The sequence below is a fragment of the Pholis gunnellus genome (genome assembly GCF_910591455.1).
Source record: "Pholis gunnellus genome assembly, chromosome: 5".
Lineage (NCBI taxonomy): Eukaryota > Metazoa > Chordata > Actinopteri > Perciformes > Pholidae > Pholis > Pholis gunnellus.
The window spans coordinates 19,643,248-19,670,568 of NC_136531.1; the positions used below are offsets into that span (position 1 = coordinate 19,643,248).

Sequence of the window (27,321 nt, forward strand, 5' to 3'; positions counted from 1 at the left end):
GTGTGTGTGTGTGTGTGTGTGTGTGTGTGTGTGTCACAAAGTGGTTATTGATGGAACTCCTACTTGCTTGGCAGGTCTCCTCGTGTCTGGGGAATCTCCACCCAAAGTCGTGACTGATGTGTGAGAATGTGTGACAGATGGTAAGGATTTGTGTGTGTTTTGTGTTTACTGTATGTGCGCATGAGTGTGACCCAAAGGGAATATCAGTAAGAGAATTCAATCGTTATGTATTTATAACTTCAGCATGTGTCCAGTCACTATAGCGCATGACTCCATGTCTGACTGCACAAGAGAGATTCACACACACAACCCTCTTCATGTCGTCTTTTAGCAGCCTGATCTATACTGCTGCAGCTCTGCGCCTATGCATTCTGTGCTGGCTGGTATGGGCACATCTCGTGCATGCCAGGCATACATAGTACTGCGGTGGATTGCATGTAGCATGCAATTGCTGCTGATTTGAAATCATTTGTCAGCCAGTTCACAGGTGACTCAATAGTTCCATATAAGTTTGTCCCGACACAATTCGGTGGTTGTTGTCGTAACAGGATGGGAGGTAGGTGTCAGGAAAACCCATCCCCCCCCGCTCTGATGTCAAACCAAACTTCTGTGGCGTCCACGGTTTCACCGAGGAGCACGGCGCGTCTCTGCGAGCTCTACAAACCATCTCTCTCTGCGGGAGCTTTTCCACAATAGTATAAATCAGGCTGTCGAGGTAAAACAGACTTATTCTGCTGACGGACAGATAGGCACGCAGACACACACTCACTCAGACACACATGAGCATTAAAGTGCTTCTCTTGGCGAGGAAAGTGGCTTTGGGGAGTTTCAACAGCAGGAAGTGAGCTGTCAGGGATTTCGAACCTTAGAAGTGTCAGAAAGGGAAAGGCTGTGTGATGCTGTGTGTGCATATGAGGACACTATGAAGTGCCTGGCCAGGCTACAGGTGATGAATATCTTCATGTTGTGTTCGCATCAAACGAGAAAGACAGTGGAGAGGAGCCTTCTACCTGAAAATACCATTCACCTCACCCGTCAGGTTGTAAATGGTCCTTGGCGGTGATCTTCTACATCTGACACATCCTAAATTTCGACACCACATGAAGTCAGATCAAAGAATTGATAGCTCAATTTTGAACAAAACCAGATTATTACCAAATTATTTTTGCTCGTTTTTTGATGGTAACGTATAAAGATCAAGCATGTTTTCAAAACACGGTCCAAGGTCAGGTGACATGATGGATTTGTCAGACAGTTGTTGTTTTTTTTGGTTGATTTGAAGTCTTTTAGTTCTGTAACCACTCAATGAGTCAGGTAAGAAGCATATCAATAATTCCAAATATGCAAATGTTTTCAGTAACCAAGAAGGGAAAGGCTGAAATACACTGAGAGGTTATTTGATGCATGTGGTGTTTAATTTCCAAATGCAACCACATATTCCAATAGCCAGTCACACACTGGCAACGTTTTATGGCTCTACAAATCACATCTGAAAGTGTTTCTGACGGCATCAATAAGCAGCCAGATCTTTACAGCAGTTCCCTCCAAACCAAAGGAGAAGGATAACTAACCACTTGGTTTATTTTTAGAGGCTAAATATGACACAAGGGAGGGGGAAGTCATTGAAAAGACAACAGTGCCACAACACATTACGAAGGTCTGCAAAAACCTCATGTCATGGGCTAACGGAAGCACTGGGCAGTTATGTGACAAGCACTTTTGTGCAAGATTAGGAAAGCAAATAACCAGCAGGAAGTCCCCAACAATTTGGATTGGCTTTAACCACCTACATGCACTACATCAACACACATGTTGGATTATTATCCCTGCACATTGCACATCTTTGCTCTATACTTTTGCACAAAACCTGATAAAAGTGTTTGCTCATTCTGCCAAAAGAACTCACTCTAATAAACAGTTATATTGTACATTTCTGCTCTATGTTTATGTTCTTGACTTTTCCCAGTAGTTAAACTGTGTTTTTATTTCCTCGTGATATATTTATTGTCTGCACCAAACAAAGCAAATTCCTTCAAAGTGATTTTACAAAAAAGAAAAATGTCTGATTCAAATAACAGCACTCTCCGTTAATGTACCGCCCATGAGGCAAGCGTTTGCAAGTCCACAGTTAAAATCACATACAAAGGAGCTGTTCATGCTGTTTTCTTTGATTATGTGGGTACAGACAGGAATCCAATCGTAGAAGATGCACATTTTCCAATACCTCCACAGTCAAGAGAGGCATGAATGGTGAAAACTCACTATGACTTACTGCTTTCCCAACTACATGTAAAGTCATATTCTGAGGGTGTTAACGCCATGGCAGCACGGCTACTAAGAGGTCCATCCTGTGGCAAATGAAAGCCGAAAAAAAAGTCTAACCCTGAGGACATGTTCAGAGGCTATGAACTTGTAATAAAAAGGTTTCAAAATAGACAATACTAAATCCCAACAAGACAGGAACAAAGGTTCACAGTTAACTCCCTTTTTATATTTAACCTGCTCTGAACTCCAACCATTGCCATCAGAATCTTGGGTCCTCTGTCACTAACCCTTTGTCTGTGCAACTCGCCTCACTTAGAGGCACTGACCGCCACTGCCCAGTCTTTAGTACACACAAGTCAACCGTTCTAACGTGCTTTCTAAGAGAAGAGCGCCTCTTTAGTGTGGTTTTATCAGAATTATGTTATCTATATCTAAATCTTTCATAGTGTTATAATCAAACAGGATTTTTGTCTTTTATGTTTTTGTGAAACCTGTTGCAAAAATGATTCCTTCCATGTCACAGATTTTTGGTGTGGACCCTATGCTTAATATTCGTTTGTTTTAACTGTGGCTAACTATCACTTCAGGCGAACCATGTCTGAAACCACTCAATCGCTCTGTTACGACTGAAATGAGTTATTTCTCTTGTTTCTCATGACAGCTACATCAGCCAACAAATAAAATGCCTCAACCGTCACTTCTCCCAACTGCTAATCATGTACAATGGACTCAATAGCTCAATAGTTCTTCCATAACAATCAGTGCCATGTTGTTGAAGAGAAACGCACTGCATATTCACAGTATGTTACCACGTGGTGGTATTATCAGTGTGCAGTTTTCGGTTTCATTTCAACGAGTGAGCCCTTCAGTATTCTAAACTTGAAACTTGACGGTCTGATGTTATAAAACTGAAACTTCAAAATGTCACTAGAGGAATTTATAAAGCCATACGGTGCACACGTTTTGTATCTGATTAGTGAAACATCTTTTCATTCATGTTCTTAAACTTTTTTTTTCTCGTTATTGAGCCCGATAATAATATGTCGTGATACAAATGTTATACGTCTTCTGTAAAACACCGGCCCCTCACTAATCCAATGAGAGCTTGGAAAAATGATGTAGTTTAGAAAACTGCACGGCTGTCAGCCTCAGTGAGATACACTAATGGAAAAATATAGCATTTAGTTTGGTAAAGAGATGGAGGTAAAATGCATTTAGGAATTCAAGCAAAAACAAAGCAATATAACTGACTGTCTTGGAGAAATGATGTGGTTTGGACGTTGTTTTTAAAGAAAATGTTTACTGCCGATTTAGCGTGTATGGACATGTCTTTTTATGGTGTGTGTGTCTGTCTGTCTTACCCACGGTTAGCTGACCGGTCAGTTGTCCCTGATCATTCCGAGCATTGACGGTCACATTTCTGTCTGACTGGAGGATCAATGGACTGTCCTAAAGAGAGAAGAAGAGGGACAAAGATGATTAAGACAACAGCAAGTGGTACATTTCTTACACTCTCACAAACAAATTATTCACTTTCAGTCTCCATACCCATACACATGTTCTCTCTGCATTCTTTACCCCCCCCCCCCCCCCCCCCCCCCCTCCGTGCACTTCCTCACCAATATGGCATTAACCTGTAAATCCAATGCTGCCCTGGCCTGTATCAACCTTCACAGTTCACACTTGACTTCCTGTCTTCTGACAGCCTGACATACTCTGCATCTAATTTGCATAATCTATTCAAGACAGCATCCTGCCTGTGAGTGTGTTTGCATGTTTCCAGTTGTGTGTGTGTGTGTGTTTGTGTGTTTGTGTGTGTGTGTGTGTGTGTCTGTGTGTGTGTGTGTGTGTGTGTGTGTGTGTGTGTGTCTGTGTGTGTGTGCGCAAAAAGGACAATTATTCTCAACATAAATGAGCTAAATGCAAGTGTGACCCTGTCCTTGACCTTTGCCGCACGCTGCCCACATCGGTTTACGTTCAGTGGACGCGTGTTGCAGTGAATGCTAACCTCATGTCTGCCATTTTCACTCTCTCTCACTGTCCGCCACCTTCCTACCAATGAGCAAAATCGTCCTACTCACAATCTTCACCAACTTTCCTTCCTGTTCTCCGTCGCTCTTTCATTCTATCTCTACACTTACATCATTTTCTTTTTTTATTCTCTTCCCCTTCTCTCACTCTCTCTTTTAAATTGCTTATTTGTTTTGGCGGCGTGAAATGAACGGCTCACAGGTGACCCAATTTCTCTGTTGATTTCCCAAAATTAATATCTTGCTGCATTCCGGTCTGAATTCCAAATGAGAATTGTGTTAAAATTGGAAAGTCGTTGATCCGTTGAAATTAAAAAATCCTCTTTTCTCTCTCGCTCTCTCTCTCTCTCTCTCTCACTCTCTCTCTCATTCGAGTCGAGACCAAATTCATTGCATGTCACACCTGTTTGTGCTCTATTTTTGATCATCCAGGGACTCACACACAGAAAACATACACCAAAAGCATACACAGGACTTGAGTACACACATATGCTCATTCCAGATGTGAACACACACACACACACACACACTCACTCACTAACATCGTAATGAGTCTACACATTGCAGCGCATGTGCACGTACACACACCACCGACTCAGGTACAGAGTACGGTAACAAATTGGCCAAACAACCAATGTGCGCTCCACGCGGTTTATTGTGCAGCGCCTCTCTCGTCCGCTTCCCGGCGCATGTACACTGGATGAATCTTTGTAAACGGAGCGTGTGATAGGCTTCACTATATTATCTTTCCACTCTGTTAAAAGCGATGGGCGCTTTGTAAAGCATGGCAGATGTAATGTGCTTCGAATCATTCCAGCTCAACGGGCAGCGTGCATGAACAGGCCTGATCCCATTCATTTAGAGCAGGACTCGGTCATTTAGAAACGCAACCATAGTTGGGAAATCTTATTGGATTAAGCACTCGTATGCAAATACGTGGGGGAAAAAAAGGGCTGTAAATAATAGCTGCATATTAAACAGCTGCTAATGTCTGTTAACAATGCACAACAAACAATTGGACTGGTGGCACGATAACGGCTCGTCGGTACCTGTAGGCTACCAATAATGCCGACAGTTCAAACCACCAAGTCTCATTCCAAACGGGCCGCATGTCCTCACACTAAACCGTCAAAGGGTGGACAGTGCGTGTGCTTCTTTACTCTCATGTTGGCACACTGTGCCGTGATGAAATCCACTCAGAGAATATTGTTGATAACTCGGTTCTAAAATCCATCATTCTCAAGTGTGCAGTCTTCACCATGAAGTGACACATACTCTAAATCAATCAAGAGGCACCATGCACAGAACGTGCCGGGTGCTACAGTGCGCCACTAGTTCAGGACTCGTTCACACAATTTAAGGAATGGGCCGTAGACACATCAGGCTCATCATATAATCCATCTGTACATCGGCAATATAGCGATACACATTTGTGAAAGCTGACGTGGAAGGCGCTGCTGCATATGAATACCAATTCAGCTAGTTTTCAGTAACATTAAAAGGTTTCTCGTCATCACAGCTCTGATCTTCAGTGAGGTTTGCATGATGTTCGATGGCGGTTTGATGTGTTCTCATTTTAATATTAGTTTGAAGTTCATCCTTTTGGAGTTATATTGGAAATGCTTCTTTTTTTTTGTTCCCACAGCAGAATGGTACTGTAATTGTTTCATAACTCCTAGGCATGAATCAATCAGATGATGCATACATTTCAACATTGTTTGATGTCAGAAATCCAATCGGTGACGGAATAACACTCAAGTGTGTGTGTGTGTGTGTGTGTGTGTGTGTGTGTGTGCGTGCGTGTGGGGAATGTTTGTGTCTGTTATTTTTTGCTATTTGCATTAAATGGACAAATACTTTGTCATACCAGTTGCAGTCCACAGCTGCAGTCTTACACACACACACACACACACACACACCTACACACACACACACACACACTCTCTTTTACTGACTGCCAACAAATCTTGCTGCGGCCAATTAGTGGCAGGCCTTACAATGATTTCAGATAAGTCCACCTCAGATAAGCCTCAACACATGAAAGCACCCTTCAGCATTTTCACATATAACACATCCCACATTTCAACATGAGGGAGCAATATCTTTTGCATTATAGAAATATATTTCTAATTCAGTCTGCAGACAGAAATATCCTCGGGCAGCCACAGGGAGACAGATAATGCAAGCCCACTGAGACAATGTAAAGACAACAAAGAAAACAATCAAGGAATAACAATAAGCAACAGTACACATCATTTGAAACTATATTCAAATCACATTCAAAACAAATATTTTGTATCAATATAAGTGATACTAATTGTTTTCATTATATTAGCAGTCCAAATTGGCTTTTGCAGAATCAAGTAGTGGAGTGATTTAAGGCTGGGGTGTGCTCAAAATGAACTAGTCAACAACACGGGACGACAAAAGTGTTTACAGATGTTCGGAAAAGCCACCCTGGCTCATTTGTCATCTTTGCACAGCTGGCCAATCACCATACAGAGAAGTGTAAGTGAAAAATTCAAATCCCTGGATATGTGGGATGCATACGGTGAGAGCGGTGGTACCGGATGGATAATTGGAAACAAAGTCAAAACACAGATTGGTGGACACATGTAGCATTTCCTCACATGTGCCATACATCATTTGTGATGTTTCCTTTGTGCTCAGTTCACTTCTCCGTTTATCTCCCTCTCCCGCTCCCTGCACTGTCCCTGCGGCGTTTGTTTTTAGAGTCTCGCTCATAAATCTCCCCTCATCGCGAAAAATGTGCAGACGGGCACAAATAAATACGCTAAAAAGGCACACGCATCGCGCTCTCTCTGAGCCGACACAATACACACCGCGGCGCCATTAATTCAGTTAATAGTTTAATTTCACTTTGATTATAAATACAGGCAGCGAGCTGCCAGCCTGAGGTAGCCAGTGTAATTAGTCAGGTAATAATAAGCTGTGGACTGGTAGCTCATCATCCCAGCCTCCAGTCCCCAGTAGAGATGGGTCCTAATAACAGCTTTCAGCTCACCTGTCTCACTACCTGTCTCACTAACTGACCGCCTGTCTGACTGTCAGCATAAACAGGTCTTGACTGAAGGATCATAAGGGACATGATTTGTTATTTGTGTTTAGTCATCAGCCTAATAACAGCTTTCTGCTCTCCTGTCTGTCTCACTCGTCTCACTGTCTCACCGTCTCAACAGCAATGTACTCAAGCCTCATACAAGATACATTTAGTTGATTGATCTTTGCCATCAGCCTAATAACTGCTTTTAGCTCAGCTGATTGTGCATCTGTGATTGCCTGTCTCTCTATCTAAAAAGGCACGGGCATGCAGGAGGTACTCTTAGCTCGTCAATTTAACAGAAAGCTTTCAGCTCTCCATCTCTGGTCTGTCTTATTCTCCTCCTGTCTCTCTGACTGTCCAAAAAGCCAGCACCTCTTCAGCCGATCTACCCGTCTGTCGGCGACTCTGTCCGACTGTAGAGCCACCTTTTTGCAGGTCAGGTCAAAAATGAAATAATTCACTGCAAAACTCTTTAATTTGATATCACATACTGGATTATTTACACATCCAGCATTATGGAGCAACATAATCATTTATGAAAAGTGTGAGTCGAATTTCAAATGTTTTTTATATTGTCATGTGATGCATTATTATAAACATAAATCTCTACAAGCTGATTTTTATACCGTGCACATATGAAGAGGAACCACTGGCCACCTCAATAGAAGGAAATCTAAACTTTGTAGCCCAAAATAGGCATGGACTTCAATAAAACGCAGATGTTGCGATTCAGCATTTAAACTGGAGGCTTGTTGAGAGAGGATTAAAATCATTTCTGTCTTTTTGTGATAATCTGTTAAGAGTCATACAACAATAGATATTTGTCTGGTACTAGGAAGGAGCTGTGAACAATGGCAAGACAGAGATGATTGAGCGGTAGTGATAAGAAGAGTGTGTGGGGGGGGGGGGGGGGGGGGATCAGACAGGGAAAGCTGTTCAAATTTATCAGTAAGGGCAAGTACACAGTTGATGGCCTTTGCTAAAACAGAATACCAAGTGCTCGCGGCGTCCCTGCATTTCTATTATGACTTTAATTCAGCTAATTAGCAAGGACTGTTAAATAAGTGATATGTTTGTTGTTGTGCTGTGCTAATTTGTTGTTTTCAGTCCCCACGGCCATGTAACAACAGAAAATAAAGCAGGGCTTGCTCATAATCTAACTCTCTTAGTAGGCCTACTTAGATCTAATATGTTCAAGGGTCTTTGTGTGCTCTCAGGCGCCTTATCATCTATTTAACATGTCATCCGTGTCCTGTACAAGCCCTGTGTCAACAGTTTTGAGATCAATTACATCCATTTAAATCAGCTGGCATGGGACTGAGCCGGTCAAGTCATGTCAGATTTGTGTGTGTCTGCATGTGTGTGTGTGTGTGTGTGTGTGTGTGTGCGTGTGAATTTGCATAATACAAAATTTCAAGGCCCAAGCATAACATTGAAGGTCAGGGCTTTCAGTAATTTACAGCAATATATTTAGACCTCTATGTCAGAAACACCATTCATGGTACGGCTTGATTAAATTGCTTAATATCAAGTACATTGATTTCTTTACAAAATCATTTGAAATGGGGAGCTGGCAAATTAAATGATGCAATTAATACCATCATTAGAAAGTCAGCTTTGCATCCAAACTACAATCACTATTCCTTGATCAAATTGTCTAATATAGAAAGTTATCTAAAATGTAGTTAATTTATTTTTTTGATCCACTGCTTTTTATTTTATTGGCTCATATCAAGGCAGCTGCTGGAAACCTCGGTTATTGCTCTATAACTGGTTAGAAAGGTGGGCGGCTCTGGCTGAGTTGTTGGAGACTTGACATTCAGATTGCTGACTAAAAAGAGCGTGAGCTGAGATGGCTAATATTGGAGCCCATGTTCCTCAGGGGCCCTCCAGGAATGCAGGGTTAGGTGTTGGCTTGCATCCTCTTGCCTAATTATGAATCTCTTTTTATATTTAACTTTTAAGTGGTTCTGGTGGAGTATTCCTCTATGAACTCTTTTTGGTTCATTGGGATGAGTGATTATATAAATTAACTAGAAAGGCACTTGGAGAGCGCAGACCTCTGCCAAGGCTATGTCCTAGAGCCTTAGAGCCCTGACTGTTTTCCTAATCCCGTTGCCTCCCGCAGTGTGTGTGTCTGCGCCCGCCCATGCAAGCAAACATTGTCACCATGCATACACACCCTACCTCGCACAACAGAGTTCCCTATTGCAATATGATTTTTATAGTTTTTGCTCCCATTGTATTGATTGGTATTCTGTTTTGGTCAAAAACAAGTAGCAGTTCAGGCAGTGGGTGGTACTGCGGCATGGGAGTCAAGTATGCAGGGAGACACAATGACAACCTCTCAGCTAGACTTAATGTCAACTGATGCGTTAGAAACTCACCGGGAAAGTGGCTGCATGTGTCCGTGACAATGTGTGGAACGTCATGGCTGCTAACGGGTGAACCGCGCACTTAGTTGCCTGTCTTGCGCACACACTGCAGCTGACTGTAAATGGTGGATTTAATCTGTTTGTGCTTTGGGCTATCATTGCAGCTGGGCGGCTTGTTAGGCACTTCAACCGCAGCGCCCTTGCATGCAAGGTACTACCTTGCGGTTAGCGGTTATTGATCGGTTAACGAGGGTCAGCTATCGCTCAGAAAAACAAATTCAATATGCATCTGTAGTAACCAATCAAAATCCTAAACCTAAACAAAGAGCTAAACGAAAGGAGGAAAGAGTAGCACTGCGGAAAGGTGGATGTATAATTAACTGGTGAACGGCTTCAGTCGGTCAGGATGTTGGGTACTGTGGGTGGAGCAGTCTCAGGGCTGTGCTGAGGTCTGAATCCAGACAAAAGTGTAAGAGAACATGCCTGAATGTATACAAGGAAGCACGCAATATCATCTTCAGTAAAACACAGACAACACTCAGTGTTGTGTCTGTGACGTGACAGTATTGTATAAGTAGTTTAACAAGTTTCAGCTGGTTGGGGCATTCTTTTTTTCTTTTTCTTTTAATAAACCTTTTTGAGAACTAGCTACCAGAAACTCTGATAATTGGGGTATTTTCTTGTAGGCTTGCAACAAGGTTTTTTCATTCCAAAACTCTAAACATCTGAGATAATCAGAGGTGCGACAGGTGTCTTAAAGCATATCCACATCCACACTGACACAGATGTCAGTTATACGCAGCAGTTTCAGTTAAACAGGTACAAACTAATGCAGACCGCCAACTGTGCTCTGCATAAGACACAACACAGTGTTACGAGAGGTGCGTCTGTTGCCTTTAAAAAACAGATTCAGTGGAAAGCCAGCCACGCAAAACACAAAAAAAAACTACTTTTTTTGGTGAATACATCATGTCAGCAAGGAACTGATACTGTGCTTTGTATATTTGAGCATCTTGCTGTTGTATGAGGACACAGTTTATTAGAGTTTTTTTGTTTGTTTGTTTTATCTCCAAGCAAGCATTCATCGGCTTGTTTGTGTGTGCAGCGTGCATTTCTGCCGACACATACCGGTGCTTTTTATATTTACATATACAGCAGCGTAAGCTTCTATTTCACCACAACAAGCGCAGGTGTGTGCTATTTGCAAGTCTCCAGACACAAACAAAAAACAATTGAAACCATTAATCCAGCTCTCCAGCTCGATGAGGTATAATTTGCTGTCTTGTCACACATTCCGGGTGATCTCTTCATGATTCAGCTAAGGATTCATTGAGTGGTAACTGTGTTATTGTAAAATCATTCAGAAACAAGCTATTTTACAAATATCACTTACCTAATCCAACAGCATTTACAAAACTAGAATTACCCCTTTGCGGTTGCATGCCAACTCATAGCAGTTTGCATCATATTATCCTATGAGACTATTTTGTTACATTGTCATAATAAGCATATGAATTGCTGAGTTTAAACATGTTTTGTGAGGTCACAGGGACCTTTGACACACTAAATTGCAATCAGATCAAAGTGGACATTTGTGTAAAGTTTGAAAAATTTCACTCAAGACGCTCCGTGATACCGCGTTCACGAGAACGGACTGAAAGGTCAGACCCAAAAACATGACGCCTCCGGCCGTGGCTGTCGCCTGCACAGAGGCGTCAAAAGGCAGATAAATACTGCCTTTGTTCCAATTCCTGAAAAGTTTACGGAGTAGACAAATCTATTTAATGGGTGTTCTAGGAGCGTTTTCCGGGGTTACAGGCTCCACTGTGCCGCCAAGCCCCATTGCTCCTTCTGCCAGACTGCAGACAGATTTGTTCTTTACTAAAGGGGGGAAAAAGTGGAAATAGATACAAAAACGTAGGAAGGTTGAGAGACGTGGGTAAAAAAAAAAAAAAGGAAAAAAAAGGTTGAGTGAAGGGAGGAATAGGGGCACAGAAAGAGAGAGTTGGAGGGAGGGAAAGAGAAGGAGAGGTAAGCAGGGACCTCCCGGCTTCAGGGTTGCAGAGCGATAAATCTTATAACGAGGAGAGAGGGAAAAAACGGGGGGGGGGGGGGGGGGGCAAGATAGAGATGCAAGGGAGAGGAGGGTAAACCGCAGAACATTTGTTTTAGAGATAGACACACCAAATAAATCTATAAACAGAAGCCGCTACGTCAGCCCTCTACTTTCTGCTTCTCCACGATAATGTATGGTGCTTAAGGGACCAGTCAACAAAGTCACACAGCTCGAGAGAAAGATGCCAGCTGGAAAGAAATACCAGGCGCGACTCGCGTTAGACGAACCACCTTCCTTATATCGCGCCGCAAATTGGAGGTTGTTTATGCCCAATGTTTATTACTATTCATAATTCAGTTTGCCTTGGAAAATAAACAGATATATTTTCAAAACATATATACCTTTCCTATGTGCACCAGCAAGCCTCTAAATCTGGGATTTGTGCTTGGTAGCCAGGGGCTGGCTGCTCTCACCAAATGATTTAACTTGGCTGCCTTGCTTGTTCCAACATCTACATGATTTCTGAATAAATCTGACTGTTAAGTACATTCATGTGATTCTTTAAATGCATCTGATTTGTGGTGAAAGGAGCATTTTTGCTGTAGCCTCTAGAACAAGTGCTTAGAGTTGCTACTTAGGCATTTATTATTCCAGAGATTTGCAAAAGAAATATCCTGCAAGTGAATTTTACAAATAATACCTTCCTACCTGAGGGCTTAGAGATAAAACACATCTGAGGGATTTTTACATAACATCTCAGATAAGGGCTCAGGAAAACGTTTTCATATAATGGTCTTAAGCACACAATCTGAGGATACTGTTAGTCCTGTTTTAGTCAAATATTTCTTGTGGAAGTGTTTTGCCGAGGCTGAACACAATCAGTAGACAAACTAGAATTACCGCCTCATGGTCCATGTTTGGGCAACATGTCATCACTTCATCATCTTATCCTATTAAGACATCTGTGTGAAATTGTCGGAATTAGCATATGAATTCTTGAGTTACGTTTTGTGAGGTCACAGTGACCTTTGACCACCAAAGTCTGATCAGTTAAACTTTGACTGCAAGTGGACGTTTGTGCCAACTGTAAAGAAATTCGCTCAAAGTGTTCTTGAGGTATCACGTTCACGAGATTGGACCAGCTGTCGCTTGCCGTGGAGGCGTAACAAAACCAATACCATGTGGATGCTAGCAGCGGCATGCAACTTAAATAGCGTTTGTTGTTTTTTGTTTACTTCTTAATGCATTGTTTTGTGTTCTGCTATCCACAAACACACTTCTCTCGAAACAGATTCTGCATTCGCATGTAGAACCTGCAGGCAACAGGACATGATGTTGGGATCGGAAGCTTTCTGGTTTCCGTTTGTAGTCTCAGTAGTAATGACCAATCATGTTTGAGCATGCTTTGGTTGAATGGAGGTAAACCGTCCGTGTGGAGAGCAAAGAGGCGGAACACACTGACCAAAATGCAATGTCATAACCAACCGGCTATTGTCTGAAAATGACTTAGCTTTTTATTGGTTTAAAATTAGCTTGTGAAGTCGCTTTTTGTGAAGCAATCCGGTCGTACACGTTGTCTCTCAACTCCACTCTCCCCCCTTTAGCTGCTAATCAGACTTTAAACAAAGGTAAGTCTTGGTCTTGGCGACACCTAGACCCCAGAGATATAGCCCCCAAGGAGTAAGAAGAAGTTAGGGTATATTTAGATAATCTTCAAAAAATATAAGGATATTAATGATATAATCCTAAATATCAAGCAATTTAAAAAACAACATGGGTTTTTAAGAATATTTCCAGAGCAAAGTATATAAGAACCTTGATAAACTAAACGGTCTCATTCTATTTAGGGGTGTGAGGTGGGGGGGTTAAGGTTTGACAAGTCGCCAGTTCATAACAGAGTTCAAGCACAACACATTCACATTTTCAAATAGTTTTTACGGGCAGTTTCGCAACCAGAAGAAACCCCCTAAGACATGACGCTTTATGCAGAAAGGCTCCAGCTGACAAGCAGACTAACTGACTTTAGCACTTTCTTGATGTGAGGTAATGGTGCTCCCCACTGAGCCTCTGACCCACCAATAAACATATAATATTAAAACATATATTCAGTAATGTCATTATTATTTCAATATATCAGTATAAATCCACTCCATGAACATCATGCATCTATGTCTGCTTTAAACGTGCATGGAGGCAAAGTGAAATCAATGGCAAAGAAGCAGTGAGGTACTGAATCATGATCCTGCACTGAGGGACTATCCAGCAGAAATCAGCAGCACTACTCCATGTTGTAAAATACAGGCACGTACGCTCAAACACAAGTTACTGCACCCACTAGCCTTCAGAGCACATACATGGTCACACTCAAGGTTATCGTACAACATCCTAAGCATGCAGCCTGTGTTCAAACAGGCATTTCATTTCAGCACACACACGCAGCGCTACCACATCAACACGGAGGAACGGCAATGGCCACATCATGGCAACATTTGTCTCTATAGAGGCACAGTTTCTGTGTCCTGTGGCATGGTTGACGAGAGGAGAAGAGACAAGATAAGTGGAGAGGACGGAGGAGGGAGAGCATGGCGGAGCAGATAAAGTTGCAATGCTCCATTTGCCGTGAAATATTCCCCCGTGGTACAAATACTTGAGGTGAAAGGGGAACAAGTTAAGTCTGGAGAAGTTTGTGTGTATGTGTGAAAGAGAGCGTTTGTGTGTTTATGAGTGTGTAAGGAGACATATAGTAAGTGTGCAAATGTGACAAACGTTGACCTTGTTCACCTGCATGTGTCTAAATGTATATATGTGTATTTACTTACACCTGCCCATGCAGACATGCCTTGCTGCTAATAGATTATTGATCAGGTTCAGTTTCTGACACCTGTACTGGCTGACGTACGCGCACACACACACACACACACACACACACACACACACACACACACACACACACACACACACACACACACACACACACACACACACACACACACACACACACACACACACACACACAGACGCACACACTGACTTGCAGTCTCATAATTACTTTTTGAAGACAACTACTCCTTAAATTAGTTTTTGTTTCTTTCTTTGTTCACTCGTCACTCTAACATGACTGGTGTTGTGTTGCTGTCGTGGACACATTGGCTTTCAGGCCGTTGCTGCAGACTCCAAATAGAAATCGTTGGAATGATATTGTGTCTTTCAAAATTCATTTCAAATCTGATACATCTTTATATGTGTTTTATTGCTCTGGCATCCCTCTTTCTTCCTGTAGTTTCCTTGCTGTCTCTTTTCCGTCCAATTCCCCCGGGGATTATGACAGATCCTTTTCCATTTGTACTGAAGTCAGGCGTATATGGGTGCTAGTGTGTGCGCATATCTCTGCCTTTCCTTGAATGGCTATACAGAATCTTTAACCTTGTCACCTTTACAGAGTCAGGACAATCCATCCCATCAAAAGCAAGACAGATCATAGGTCACACAGATAAATCGCACTTACATTACTGGTCTATTACCAGCCGAAAGGCTGCAGGGTCCAGAACTAATCTAGATCACAGCTATCATTGCGAGGGGAAATATAACACAGGGATGCACTGGCTTATCTTTCGCCTCAAGGTTATTGGTTTCAAACCTAATCTACATCACAGACAGTGCAGCTGCAGTTAAGAGAAAGGACACAAAACAAAATGAAGAAGAGGAGGCAATGACAACAGAATTGACAAGGATACAGCTTTCAACAACAGACCGTTTCAGTGTGCAGAGTACACACGCTGAGTACCTAAATGCACCAACATGTGTTGTGTTCTTAAGTGAACAGTCAATGAAATAGAGCTCTCCTTCGTTCATGTATCAACACTTACTGATAGGTCTTTCATCCAGCTCAGCCTCACCAGTGTGTTTTCCCATTTCTCATAGCTGTTGGTCATTGTTTCTCCCCCCCCCCCATACTGCTCGTATGTTTGAGTAGAAACTGAACAAACTGAAACTCAAATGGATTATTGTGAATCACTGGGGGCTTGAATCTGGATGGGTTTTATGTGTCGTTATTTTTTTATGTGTTGTTATTTTTTAAGGACTCAATCCTGTTAAATAGTCTTAAAAAAATAAAGCTTAAACATTGTTGTTCTGCTTTGTTAAACTTTGAATTGGCACGGTTCAAAACTTTTTCCGATGGACTAAATGTTTTGTTTTGTCGTACAGGATTCTTGTGAATGTATACCATGCCAAAAACCAATCAAGTGTAACAGTTAGCTCTTTTGGTGTGAAATGCTAAATCCCCAAGCCTGTTTAGCTGTGCAACATCTGTGCAAATGTATAACCATTCGCATGGAGGAGGAGAGTAATTGTTTCTCTTTTTTTTTTCAGTCTTTAGCATTCTTTAGTGCGGCGAAACCGACACTTTAATCAAAGGTCCAGCAGTTCAGTATGCCTTGTGCTCTGTTAGTGTCTCATTGCTGTGACTGGGATTTCCTGATGTTGGCATCTCGGCAGAGCTCTTAGCCATTTGATGAAATCCCTAGTCGAGTAGCTGCCTCCATAATTACTGGGAATGGTTTACAAGGACGGGACATGAGAGAGATGAAGTGGATTCTCTTGATGGGGGAACATTGCATAAACTGGGACATGGGGAATGGTTGACAGAGATGAAAGGAGAGCGTGAGAGAGACAAGTGGGAATTGATCTGAGGGATAAGACATGATGGAGATAGAAGGGACAGAGAATGGCGCTAAAGGAACCTGTTGGAATGCATTCCTTTTTCATAGTGTGCAGTGAACATGAGGTCATTATGTGTCAGCATGAAAAGGCTAGCTAAACTGAATTTCTGTTTGGCATCACACATCAGCAGCCAAAGGACTTGAGAGATGAGAGACATGACTTTGTCCATGTTGATAGGTTTGAGTGGTACAGACAGATGTGAAAGGCATTGAAATGATGCACACACTGTGAAAAATGAAGTGCTAATTTGCAAAACACATTCTGGGTCTGAGTGGAAAGGCAGAACCTAATGGAAATAGCTTGCAAAAACGAAAGAAGAAGAAGAAGAAGACTTGGAGTAACTTCTTTAAATGGTGCTTGAGACATAACATACAAGCATGGGATCAGATAGACAGGGCACACTGGAGAGACACATGAGTGGCTATAATTGGTTTTCACAAAACAAAAACGTCTTGGACATATTTTCCAATAAAAAAAGAAAGGATTTTTTGGCCACCGATACCAACTCCTGAGGGAAGTATCTGACTCTTTAGCTGCTAAGTGTTCCACTATGTTGACAAACCAGTCGATAACTTTGTCTGCAGACAGACAATTTTAATAAAGTATATGACAACTTACACGGACAAAAAGAAAGTACTAAAGTTGTTCGTTTCCTTGAACATACAGTATCACATATGCTACTAATAAACAAGCACAATAAACTTTAAATACTGAAGTACATGGCTGTTGGCTAACTATTTCTCTGAGCTCGACAGGCCAGTTTTAAAAGAGTTCAATCTAAATATGAACGTAAAGTTGGCACTCAAGACTGCAGCATATGTTCCTGGTGAGGAGGTGCTGAAGGTGAGGGCATATCACAACAAGAAATGAACAGGAAGCAGAGCACTATGTCAGGGTAGCAATGACCAGTGCCCAATGTTGGAACAAAGGAGGCTGTTCAAGGGATCCAATGATAAGATGAATTCAGACAGAAGACTTTGCAAAGATGTAATACAATAGACGGTGTCCAAGGATGGGACCAGGATGAAATAGAAAAAAACATATGGATGCAAGATTTTCCATACAGATGAAATACAAAACCACACCTCGCTCATCTCTCTTCTTTTGGTCCTTTTTCTATTTACTTTTTCCTCGATCTCTCTTTTAACTGTCTTCTCTTCACTTAATTTTCAAAGCTCAGGTTTCCAGGCAACTGAAGACCCCCTGCTTATTTACATCCTTGTTATATCTCGCTTTGATCTTCATTCAGTGCTTAGTGCCTAGTGGTAGTTCCCTCTCCTGTGTTACTTACTCTACTTTTACATAACTGTTCTCCCGCTGAAAGATGTGCCATTTGGTCATGAAGTCATTTTTTTAATGGAATGATATTTGGAGAAGAGAAGCATCTCAAAGCAATGCACTGGTGTACACAATACACAATGTGGATTATATTTGAAGTTTGAACTGGTGTGGAGTGGATATTTGTGAGGATCTGGTATTTAGTATTTCTAACGTGCCTTTCCGTTAACAGACAATTCAACTTGAGGGACTTGCTCTAGTTGGGAATTGTTGGACTGTCTGTTGTCTCAGGTCCATCACTTTCTCCCTTCTTGTTTACTCGGGACTGCCCGACAGTTTTGGTTCATGGTTCCTATTTATGTTTCATCCACTGTACTTTGATCTGGGATTTTATCCTCCTGGAGACTCAAACGGTGTTTGCTCTGTCTTTCTTTATAGCTAGTTTATCGCCATGTGTTGTTAACAACAAACTGCAGCACACAGTCCCAGCACCTCTAGTCTCTTGTGTCTCCCTATGTGAATGGCATGTCATTAAGTTTGCCTCTTGTATGTCTATCCAATCTGTGCATTAAAGAGCTGGTTTTGTGGTCATCCTTATGGTATGTAGCCGATTACTTTCTATTTGTGTAAAAGGTTCTTGGTTAAATGTATTGTAATTCAGATACATTTCATCTTTTTGACGATGTGTGTAGTGATTTAAATGTGCTGGTTTTAAGTTGTGTATCTTGCTGCATATGGCAGGACCAATGACTTTGCCAGTTTCTACTTCTCCTCTCGGCTGGATGACATCGTCTTTGGAGCAATGCTTCCCATTGTGTTGGTACGGTATTTGGCTCCTCTGTTCTACAATTGTGCCAGGTACTAACACCTTCAGGGAGAAGGCGATCTTCAGTTATCACCTCAGCTGTGCCAGGCTGACATCTGAGTACAGCACTGGGATTGTTTCAGTGGCAGATCTATTGCTCTGTTATTGTGCTGGCCCCAGAGAAAGTGGACCTCTCTGTCATGGGACCCACACTCCTTCATGATTTTACCAGGAAGTACACCATCAAGGAGGGAAACATGTCTGAATACTGCTGCTTTTAGTGCTTTAGGGAGGGGAGGCTGTCCAAGTGCTGGAGGCAATTTCTTTATAAAGTACCTCCATGCAAAGGTTGACAACAACTGTTAATTTAAAGTCGGCTGTTTTGTATGCTCTGTGAAGAGCCATCCCTGAAGAAAAAAGCAAACAATTCAGCTACCCCTTTCACTTGAACAGAAAACCAAGTTCCTGTCTTAATTTGAAATATTCAAAACCATCATCAGCTGGGGATTATGAACCTTGCTCATATTTACCTGGCCTATCATTATCCCACCCACTCTTCTTTTTTTTGTCTCTGGAGCTCTAATAATTCTTACAGAACATAAGAGTTCTTCTGATATAAGCAGATATGAACGGTTCAATCCACTAGAACTATACCTTTTGTGGGCAATATATTGAGATATGTGTCCACTTTGTCCGTCCCATAGACTGTGAGCTGCACATGCACTGCCTCCAAATGCAAACGGTTTGTTGGCTAGAAAAATGGCTACAACCCAGCACAGCACTTCTACTGTTTTGGCAGGTTCAGAAAAGCCGCATGTAAGCCACCACCAGAGCGACGGACTGTGCTACTTAAAGCAGCGCTTTCCTCGAAATTATTCACCAGACCGGGAGCACTTCACCATTTGTCCCTTCAATTTACTTCAGGAGTATTGCTCTACGATTAAAAGTGTGAATAAATATGCAAAAGGATACTTATCTCGTCTCAGCTCATCAAATTTACAATTCAGTTTGATTGTCAGGCATGTTTAGAGCATTGCAGGTGAAAAGTGGATTCAACTGGTGTAACGTTTATGTACATTTAAATACATTTTTTATGTGAAACTGGTTCATAATTGATCCAACACTGAGTAACCCCTGCCTTTGAACGCAGACTACCGGGGTCCGACAACCATACAGCTCAGCTCCATAGACTCATGCAATCGTTTCAGATCTTCTTCATTTTCAGCCCGGTTTTGTGGATGACCTTTTGTTACTGTGTGTTTTGTCTCGATCGCCAGGTGGACTGAAACATTAGGGTTCACTGCTGAGTCAGTTTGACATCCTGGATGTCTCCTTCAAACACATATTGTAGACCTCTCTGTCTCCGTCTCTCTGTAATTACTTTTTTCCAAAAAATGTGATATTTCTTGGGGGAATTTGGTTGGTGAAAGTGTGGACTCCATTTCTAGCTCTGTCAGTCTAACAACAAAGGGGGCCGGGCTTAGTAAAGGGTCAGTCACCGTGTATTGTGACTGCTGTGAATCCCAGCTTGCTCCAGCTTCCCTCCTTTTTGAAGCAGCAAACTACCATTCCTTTAGTGCCACCTTTTACCCCTTCAGGGAGGGAGAGTTGTACGCTCACAACAGGATGTGTTTGGTTAGAATATTCCTTTAGGGAATTTGTGAGTTTCAGTAGAGACAAGCATTGCAACCGCAAAGGCTTGTCTTTCTAGCTGAGTTAGCGTAACAAGTAAGAATTGCCAATATGTGGATGCTACACCAGAGCAGCAGAAAATAAAAACCTGCTTACTTTGCACTCATGTTCATGTAACTTAAATGCAACTGATCCACTTACAGTGCTGTCTCTTATTTTGTCTTGCACATCTTCTCACACACACACACACACACACACACACACACACACACACATGGAGAGGAAGAGTACAATATGTAATTAAGGCTGAACCACATTGTACCAATGATCTACACACTGGTAATTAAATCTAATCTGTGTGTGTCTCCTCAGTGCAAGCTTGTGTGTATGAGTGTGTGTTTAATGTCATAAGGCCAGAGCAGTATAATGCCACACTCCCGTCTAGTTAATTAATTCAAATGTCCACCCTTAATTAAATTCCCACAGTGGATTGTGACCGTTTCCCTGGAAACAGCCTGTGCATACAGAACACCGGCAGGGACAGGGTGTATGCTGGGGTGTTTAAAACCCACTGTCAATGTCAGCGCGGTGTATATGCACTTCAAATAGAAAATGTGTAGCATATTTGCCTAAAGACAAAGGTGGAATATGTGTGTGTGTGTTCATGTGTGTAAGAAAGAGACAGCATTCACTGTGTGTACAGTACAAGGTGTGAGTGTGTCATGTCTTGTCAGTTGTGTGTAGGCTGATATTTGTGTAAAAATGTGTTTGTCAGTGTGTGTTAAGGGAGTATCAACAGAGTGGGCGACTGTGGATAAGTGGAGAGCAGGGCCGTTCCTTCAATCAGAGGATCGGCGGTTCGATCTCCGGCTCCACTACTCGCACGTCGATGTGTCCTTGAGCAAGACACTTAACCCCAGAACTGTTCCCGTAGCTGTGCCTACGGTGTGATCCAATCTGAGTTGTAAGTCGCTTTGGATAAAAGCGTCTGCTAAATGACCGTAATGTAACAGAGTGAGCTGTTAAATGTATTATATTAATTTACATATTACTCTATACTGTCAAAGTAAATAATTGTGCGAGAGGTTTGGCTACACCAGTCTTGCTCACACGAGACTAGTTTTAAACAAACCTTCAATTATCATGCTGTAACATGAGTCCCTCTCATGTTACAGCATATATTCTACACACTTAATTTGACATGGTGATTAAGTTGAACAAATGCTTTAACACACATGCATAGCTCTGCCTGTGGAATGGAACTTACATCTTCTTGACTGTCCCTTTACATAATATAGGCCCTCATTTTCACACTGATGCTATTACTGAAACTAGCTGTGGGCTAAAAGATAAAATTGTCAGTACAAAGCTATCTGCTCGCCTGATCATCATGCCAATTACTGCACAGAAGCAAGGACTGGGGTGGGTGTTCAAACTTGAATCTACAGAGAAAACTCTGCTCGTCACGCTTTAAAGCCTTATTTCCATCTTGTTTTGTTTTAAATTGTGTCTGCTATATTAATTTTGAAGCATGTTTGTTTGGGAAGTACAGGAACGACAGAGAGCCAAAATCATAGAGGAACTACTTTGGGTTGAGGTAATAAAGTCTAAAATATAACTGCACTAAAGAAGAAGAAACCCAGCCAACTATCAGCGACCCTGAGCGTGTGTAGTTCACTAAATCAAAAGTTAAATGGAGTGTTGGCACACAGCTGATGGCCTTGTGCTCAATGGTTACTACTGTCTGTATGCCAGAAATGCAGCATTTATGGATGTGGAGGAATATACTGCCCAGAGCCAGGATTAGTTACGAGGAAGGTAAGGTGTTCGAGGGGAGGTATTGCTTTTTTTAAAATAGTTTATTAAGGAGGGCTTATCATCTCATGGGCATCCCCCTGGTGTTAGAAAGGGGAAGAAAAAGTACAGGTAAAATAACAGAGGCTGAATTACACAAAGCAAGGAAACTTCCCCATACAAGCGCTAAGTAATACATTATGTACCGGTATTATTTCTGACATGAAATTCACCCTGACAGCTTCTGTGGTTGGAAAAAACAGCCCAACTAGAACATATTACCTCCTGTAAACGAGTGCAGTGCACCGTGTTGGAGAAACTTGCATCTATGACACATGCGCTGAAGGGGTTTAATGTACTCTGAGGTGGTTCACACTATGGAGACACGTTCAGCACCATTGCTGGCCAATGTTTTCCCTTTCAGTCTGGTGCCTGAAACTCTCAACGGTGGAACAATTTGGTAAAAGGAAGCAGCACGCTCAATTTGATGGACTTTTGGTGAAGAGGCATTATGAAATTTCTTAAAATCCACCTGCCTACTGGGCGGTTATTGGTAAGGTTAGGGGTGAATGATTGGTTTTGAATGATGGTATTATAGTTAGTGCTATTCTTAAAATAAGTTGGGTCTTAAAAAGGTTAATGACAGCGTTATCAAAATTCTTCGATTCATCATTGGTGCGGCATGACATGCCCTTTTTCCTCCAGTCAAGTTTTGTGATGAGGGGATTTATTGTGACCTCTAAGACAGCAGCTTGAGGTTGATCTTTTGGAACAAGGGATTAATATTCTTATTCATTTTGTCTCGTTTCCTCTCTCCCTTCCAGGGCGGATTTCATTCTCCTGACATTCTGAAAAATGCTGTTAAATGTTAATGAAGACTATTTTTACACGGGTCGAGAACACCTCAGACACACACACACACACACACACACACATGCCGGAAACTGTCACACAGGAATTTTGGACATTTGCCCATGCATACAGCAACACACGCCCGCATGCTACAACTACACACCATTCTCAAGCTCAGTGTTGAATAAAATAAAATATGACTTTATTCTTGCTTCTGGGAAAATGATCAAATAACCGCCACTTCCTCTGGCCCGGCTAACCTTTGCAAACCTCTCTCAGTCAAACTCGTCTTTCTTCTATTATCTTCAATTTAACTTTACTGGCGGCGTTGACTTCTTATTTGATATCTTTTTTAATGTTTTGGGGGACACGGAAGAAGCGCAGACATCTGACAAGCCCTCTGCATGTGTCTGCTTGGTGGAGCTCTCATCTTCTGACGTCGACATTTATTATCACCGACAGTGCGTCGAAGTCATTCTTTTCCACAGGCTGAAGGCTGGAGACATTCTCATGTAGCACGCGCCACCCGCTAAAGGTGACATGCTGCTTAAATCAAATACACTTTACATTTGTTGGACTTGAAGATTCCGCACGTTCAGTGTTCTTTTATGGTAGACTGGCGAGCTGTGTTTTAAAGCAATAGGGAAGGGAAATAATGAAATATGCAGGGGAAAAAAAGCAGCAGCTCATGTTCAATTAAAACATTTTTAAGCTGGTGAATAAAAAGCTCTTGCAGTTATAAAAATGGTCTCAGTATCAACACTTTAGATAAATGTTCATCAGGTGTATTTTTCTAGCTCAACAAGCAATCAGATCTAAGTAATGACTAATCATATGGCGTCGGCCTGTAGGGATAACTTTTGGAATATATGTTTTATAATGCTGTAATGCATCATTGTAAAACAAGTCAAATATCTCCCATTGACTGTAATACACTGCATTATATTAGATGTATTTGTAGAGAGCGTAGTAATAGAAAAACCAGGAACAGAGTATAAGTAGCTGTAGCACAGGCGAACGATGATATTCCTAATGGAGAAAATTCCCAAAACATGCAACGTGAAATGTTTTAATGTGCGTGTAATGTGTGTGACCTTTTTTGTGTACTGTATTGCCGTTATCAACCAGGACAAATGTCGCCAAGCAGCATTTCACTACACATAGTGATACATTGATTTAAATAGTATCCGAGCCTCCGACCATTAGAAACTCTCTGTGTGAGAAATCACACCCACTGAGGATGACATGCCATTCGAAACAATTAAACAATTCCTGGCGATTGGACTTCCTGTTGACAGTATGTCAGAGTGATATCTTGGGATTTTATTACATGAAAGGTGTTGCCTTCAGGGCGATGAAAATCTCTAAACAAAAGAAAACACCATAAAAAAAAAAAATCTATTATTCTGCGCGGAAACCGGCCGGCATCAAACACCCGAGGTGACGCGCAATTAAGATCTAGCGTGCTTGACAATTGGACGGTGAGGCATCTTTTTCTTTATCACAAACAACAGGCATGAATAAAAAGTCACCCAAACACAATTACCCGCTATTATTCTTGAGAGAAAGTGGCACGCACAAGCCGCCCAGGGTCGCGCGCTATTAAAGCACAAACAAAACCACACTGTACCAGTTTCTTGCGACAGCGCAACAGTTCCGCAGCGATAGCCCCGGAATTATAGCCCACACCAAGGTCTGCATCCGTTCAGTTACATTTACCCCAGATTGTTTACAATGCTGCAAAGTCAAAATCAATAGGGCCTGCCAACACAGGAACAGCCTAATGTTCCATTAGAACTCTCTGCTATTCAATTACAGCTCCAGAGTTGGAGAAGTTTCAGCTAGCTCAGGTCCCCAGAGGAGAAGCACAGCGAAAGTATGAGGCAGACAGAGGGAGTAATAAATCTCAAACTGACAAACAGAAAAAATAAAGTTATGGCATCCTCCCACCTTCACCCCCCCCCCCCCCCCACACACACACGTATTCTTCAGTCTTCCTTGGAGCTGCAGTACAGAATATGGATGAGAGGAGTTCTTCAATTATTGTTGCTTTTAACTCTTTTTTTTCATTACGTCTCCTATATTCATTATTGCTTTTTAATCTCACTCCCGTTTCCAGTTTAAATTGTTCTTTCGCAGAGCTTCGCCACGTAACCCATGTCGTATTTTATACATGACCTCCCTCCCTTTCCATGTATACATTTACTCTATCTCCACTGTGTGTGCCGGAGTTTTTTTTCTTTTTTCTTCTCCCCAGGAAGTGAAGCTCTTATCCAGGTAGTCTATTGCCCATAACAAGGCCTGTCTCCGGGGAGCCAGTATCGGTAGAGGGGTGAGAGAGAAAGACAGAACAAAAACAACATAGAAAGCAGGCGTTAGAGAGAGAGAGAGAGAAAGATAGGGGGTAGAGGAAGAAAAGGCGGGATAAAAGGGAAAAAGAGACAGATAAAAAGAAAAGTCAAATCAAAAAGATAGAGCGAGACAGCAAGAGAGCAGAATAAATGAAGTTTTCTTTGCGCCTCCTGTGGTGGTGATAGGTCGTCATGGGGTCCCTATGGGGACAATTATGGCCTATGTGGCAATAGTCAGTGTTTGTGTGTGTGTGCGTGTGTGTGACTAAAGACAGGCCTTTGTGGGAATAGAGCAGTGAGGGCAAGACACAGAGGGAACACTGCATCCATAGTGTGCTTTTTAAAAATACACCAACACAGCTTGAAATCCCCTACAAAACCTGCTGCTCTGAGGATAATCCCACAGCCTCTGGTTTACAATGGAATCATCTCCCAAGTACATACCGCGCACATATACTATTTAAATCCCCCATATACACAGACTGTAGGGCATAGAAGGAGAAGAAGAAGAAAAAAAAGTCCAAGCTTTCTGAAAATCATGCACAGCAACCATAGCTCTCTATTTTTCTAGGTGGCCTTTAATTACCCTCCTGTGTGGTACTGTCAGCATCACCAATCTGCACAGCTCATTTGCTTATTCTTATGTAATATTTGGAAGTTTCTGTTGCCTTGCTGCCAAAGGAGGAAAAAAAAAGGAAACGGCAGCATCAGTTGTTCTGGTAAGTGACCCGAAACGTCACGTGATTTAGAGTCGTCAAAACTGGCCAAAAAGTACGTCTGAATTAGTTTCTGAAAAAATACATTGGTTCGAAATATCTCAATATCTATGTTTGCGCATTATGTCCACGACGGCGTGTGCTAACTGTCTACGAGTGACAAAGCACTGCACCGTTCTGAGCCTTATTTCTATTTATCCCTGTTGCTTGCTTTGAAAGCCTGGAGTGGACGAGGAACGGCTGATTCGGGGAGTTGAAATGCTGAGTTATCCAAATAACCTGACTGAAATACAAACCATCAATCAGTAAAAGTAGGTTTTTTTTCCCCCACACACACACACAAACACACACTACTACACTACGCTATAGTTTTGGAAGGCACAGACACGTAATGCTGATAGGGCTTCTGTGTCGTTCGAGAGGACACAGACAGGTATTTTCTCTTGCCACAGTGTTCCAGCCCTTACACTGCTTACCTGCTACTCGTTTACTTGCCTGAAACCTGTCATTACTGCAGCTTATCATGCAAATTGGCTGCTTGTGTGATTCAGACTCGCCTGCCTATTGATCAACCGGCGTGTAAGATCAATTGGAAAAGAATATTTTGCCCAGCCTGTTATGTCTTCTGCCACACCTTTTTGTTGATTCTTGCATCCATCCACAGTGTGCACTCTGGATTTTCCGTAGTGACTGTGACTGGTCTGTCCTGTGCCGTCTGTTTTGTCAGAACGCATGTCGCGTGCCGTGCATGGTATCCTCCAGGCGCTATAGCTTGTGATGTTCCTCTCAGGGCTGGCAGAGGTTTTGGCTGCTCACCAGCTTCATCCCGTAGGCCACACAGTCATTTCTCCAGGTCTTGTGTCTATCAAAGCCTTCCTGGTGCCTCCGAATGCCTATCGAGTCCCTCGCTGTGCTTCTCCAGTGCCTTGCTTTTTCCTGCCTGGTGCCTCAGTACTTCCTTGACCAATCATCTATGTTGCCTTGTTGCCTAATGCTAAAGCTACACCTGCCGGCTAGCTGTTATGCGTTTGTGATGCATGCCTGCAAACATCTCTCTTACTGTGTTTTGCTGATGTTCTACCTGCGTCCTGTTTGTGACACTACTATTGTGCGGTGTTTAAGAAACATGATGACAAAATGATACTGTTATGTACTGGTTTATTTTTTTATATTTTGCTTGTATGTAGGTGCACCAAGATTGTATGGTGATTGGGCCAATTATGTTGTGGTTGTTAAACAATTATAGATTTTACTGTTACTAGACTGCTGTGTTTGCTGCGTTTCTCTCAGCATGGGAGGCTATTTGTCTGTGGTCCAATAAAGATCGAGAGAAATAACGTTTCTTTTGATTGTGAGCCGCAAGTACACACACACACACACA

At 42.1% G+C, this 27,321-nt stretch overlaps 1 protein-coding gene across 1 annotated transcript in view; it reads right to left on the bottom strand.

Moving 5' to 3' along the window:
* Window positions 1-27,321, bottom strand: part of LOC306695696 (zeta-sarcoglycan-like) — a gene marked incomplete at both ends in the record, with an annotated part of 296,154 nt that overhangs the window by 59,557 nt on the left and 209,276 nt on the right. The window contains one exon of the mRNA XM_079159002.1: window positions 3,627-3,714. Within this exon, the coding sequence (XP_079015128.1) occupies window positions 3,627-3,714 (88 nt within the window). The remainder of the gene's footprint in view (window positions 1-3,626; window positions 3,715-27,321) is intronic.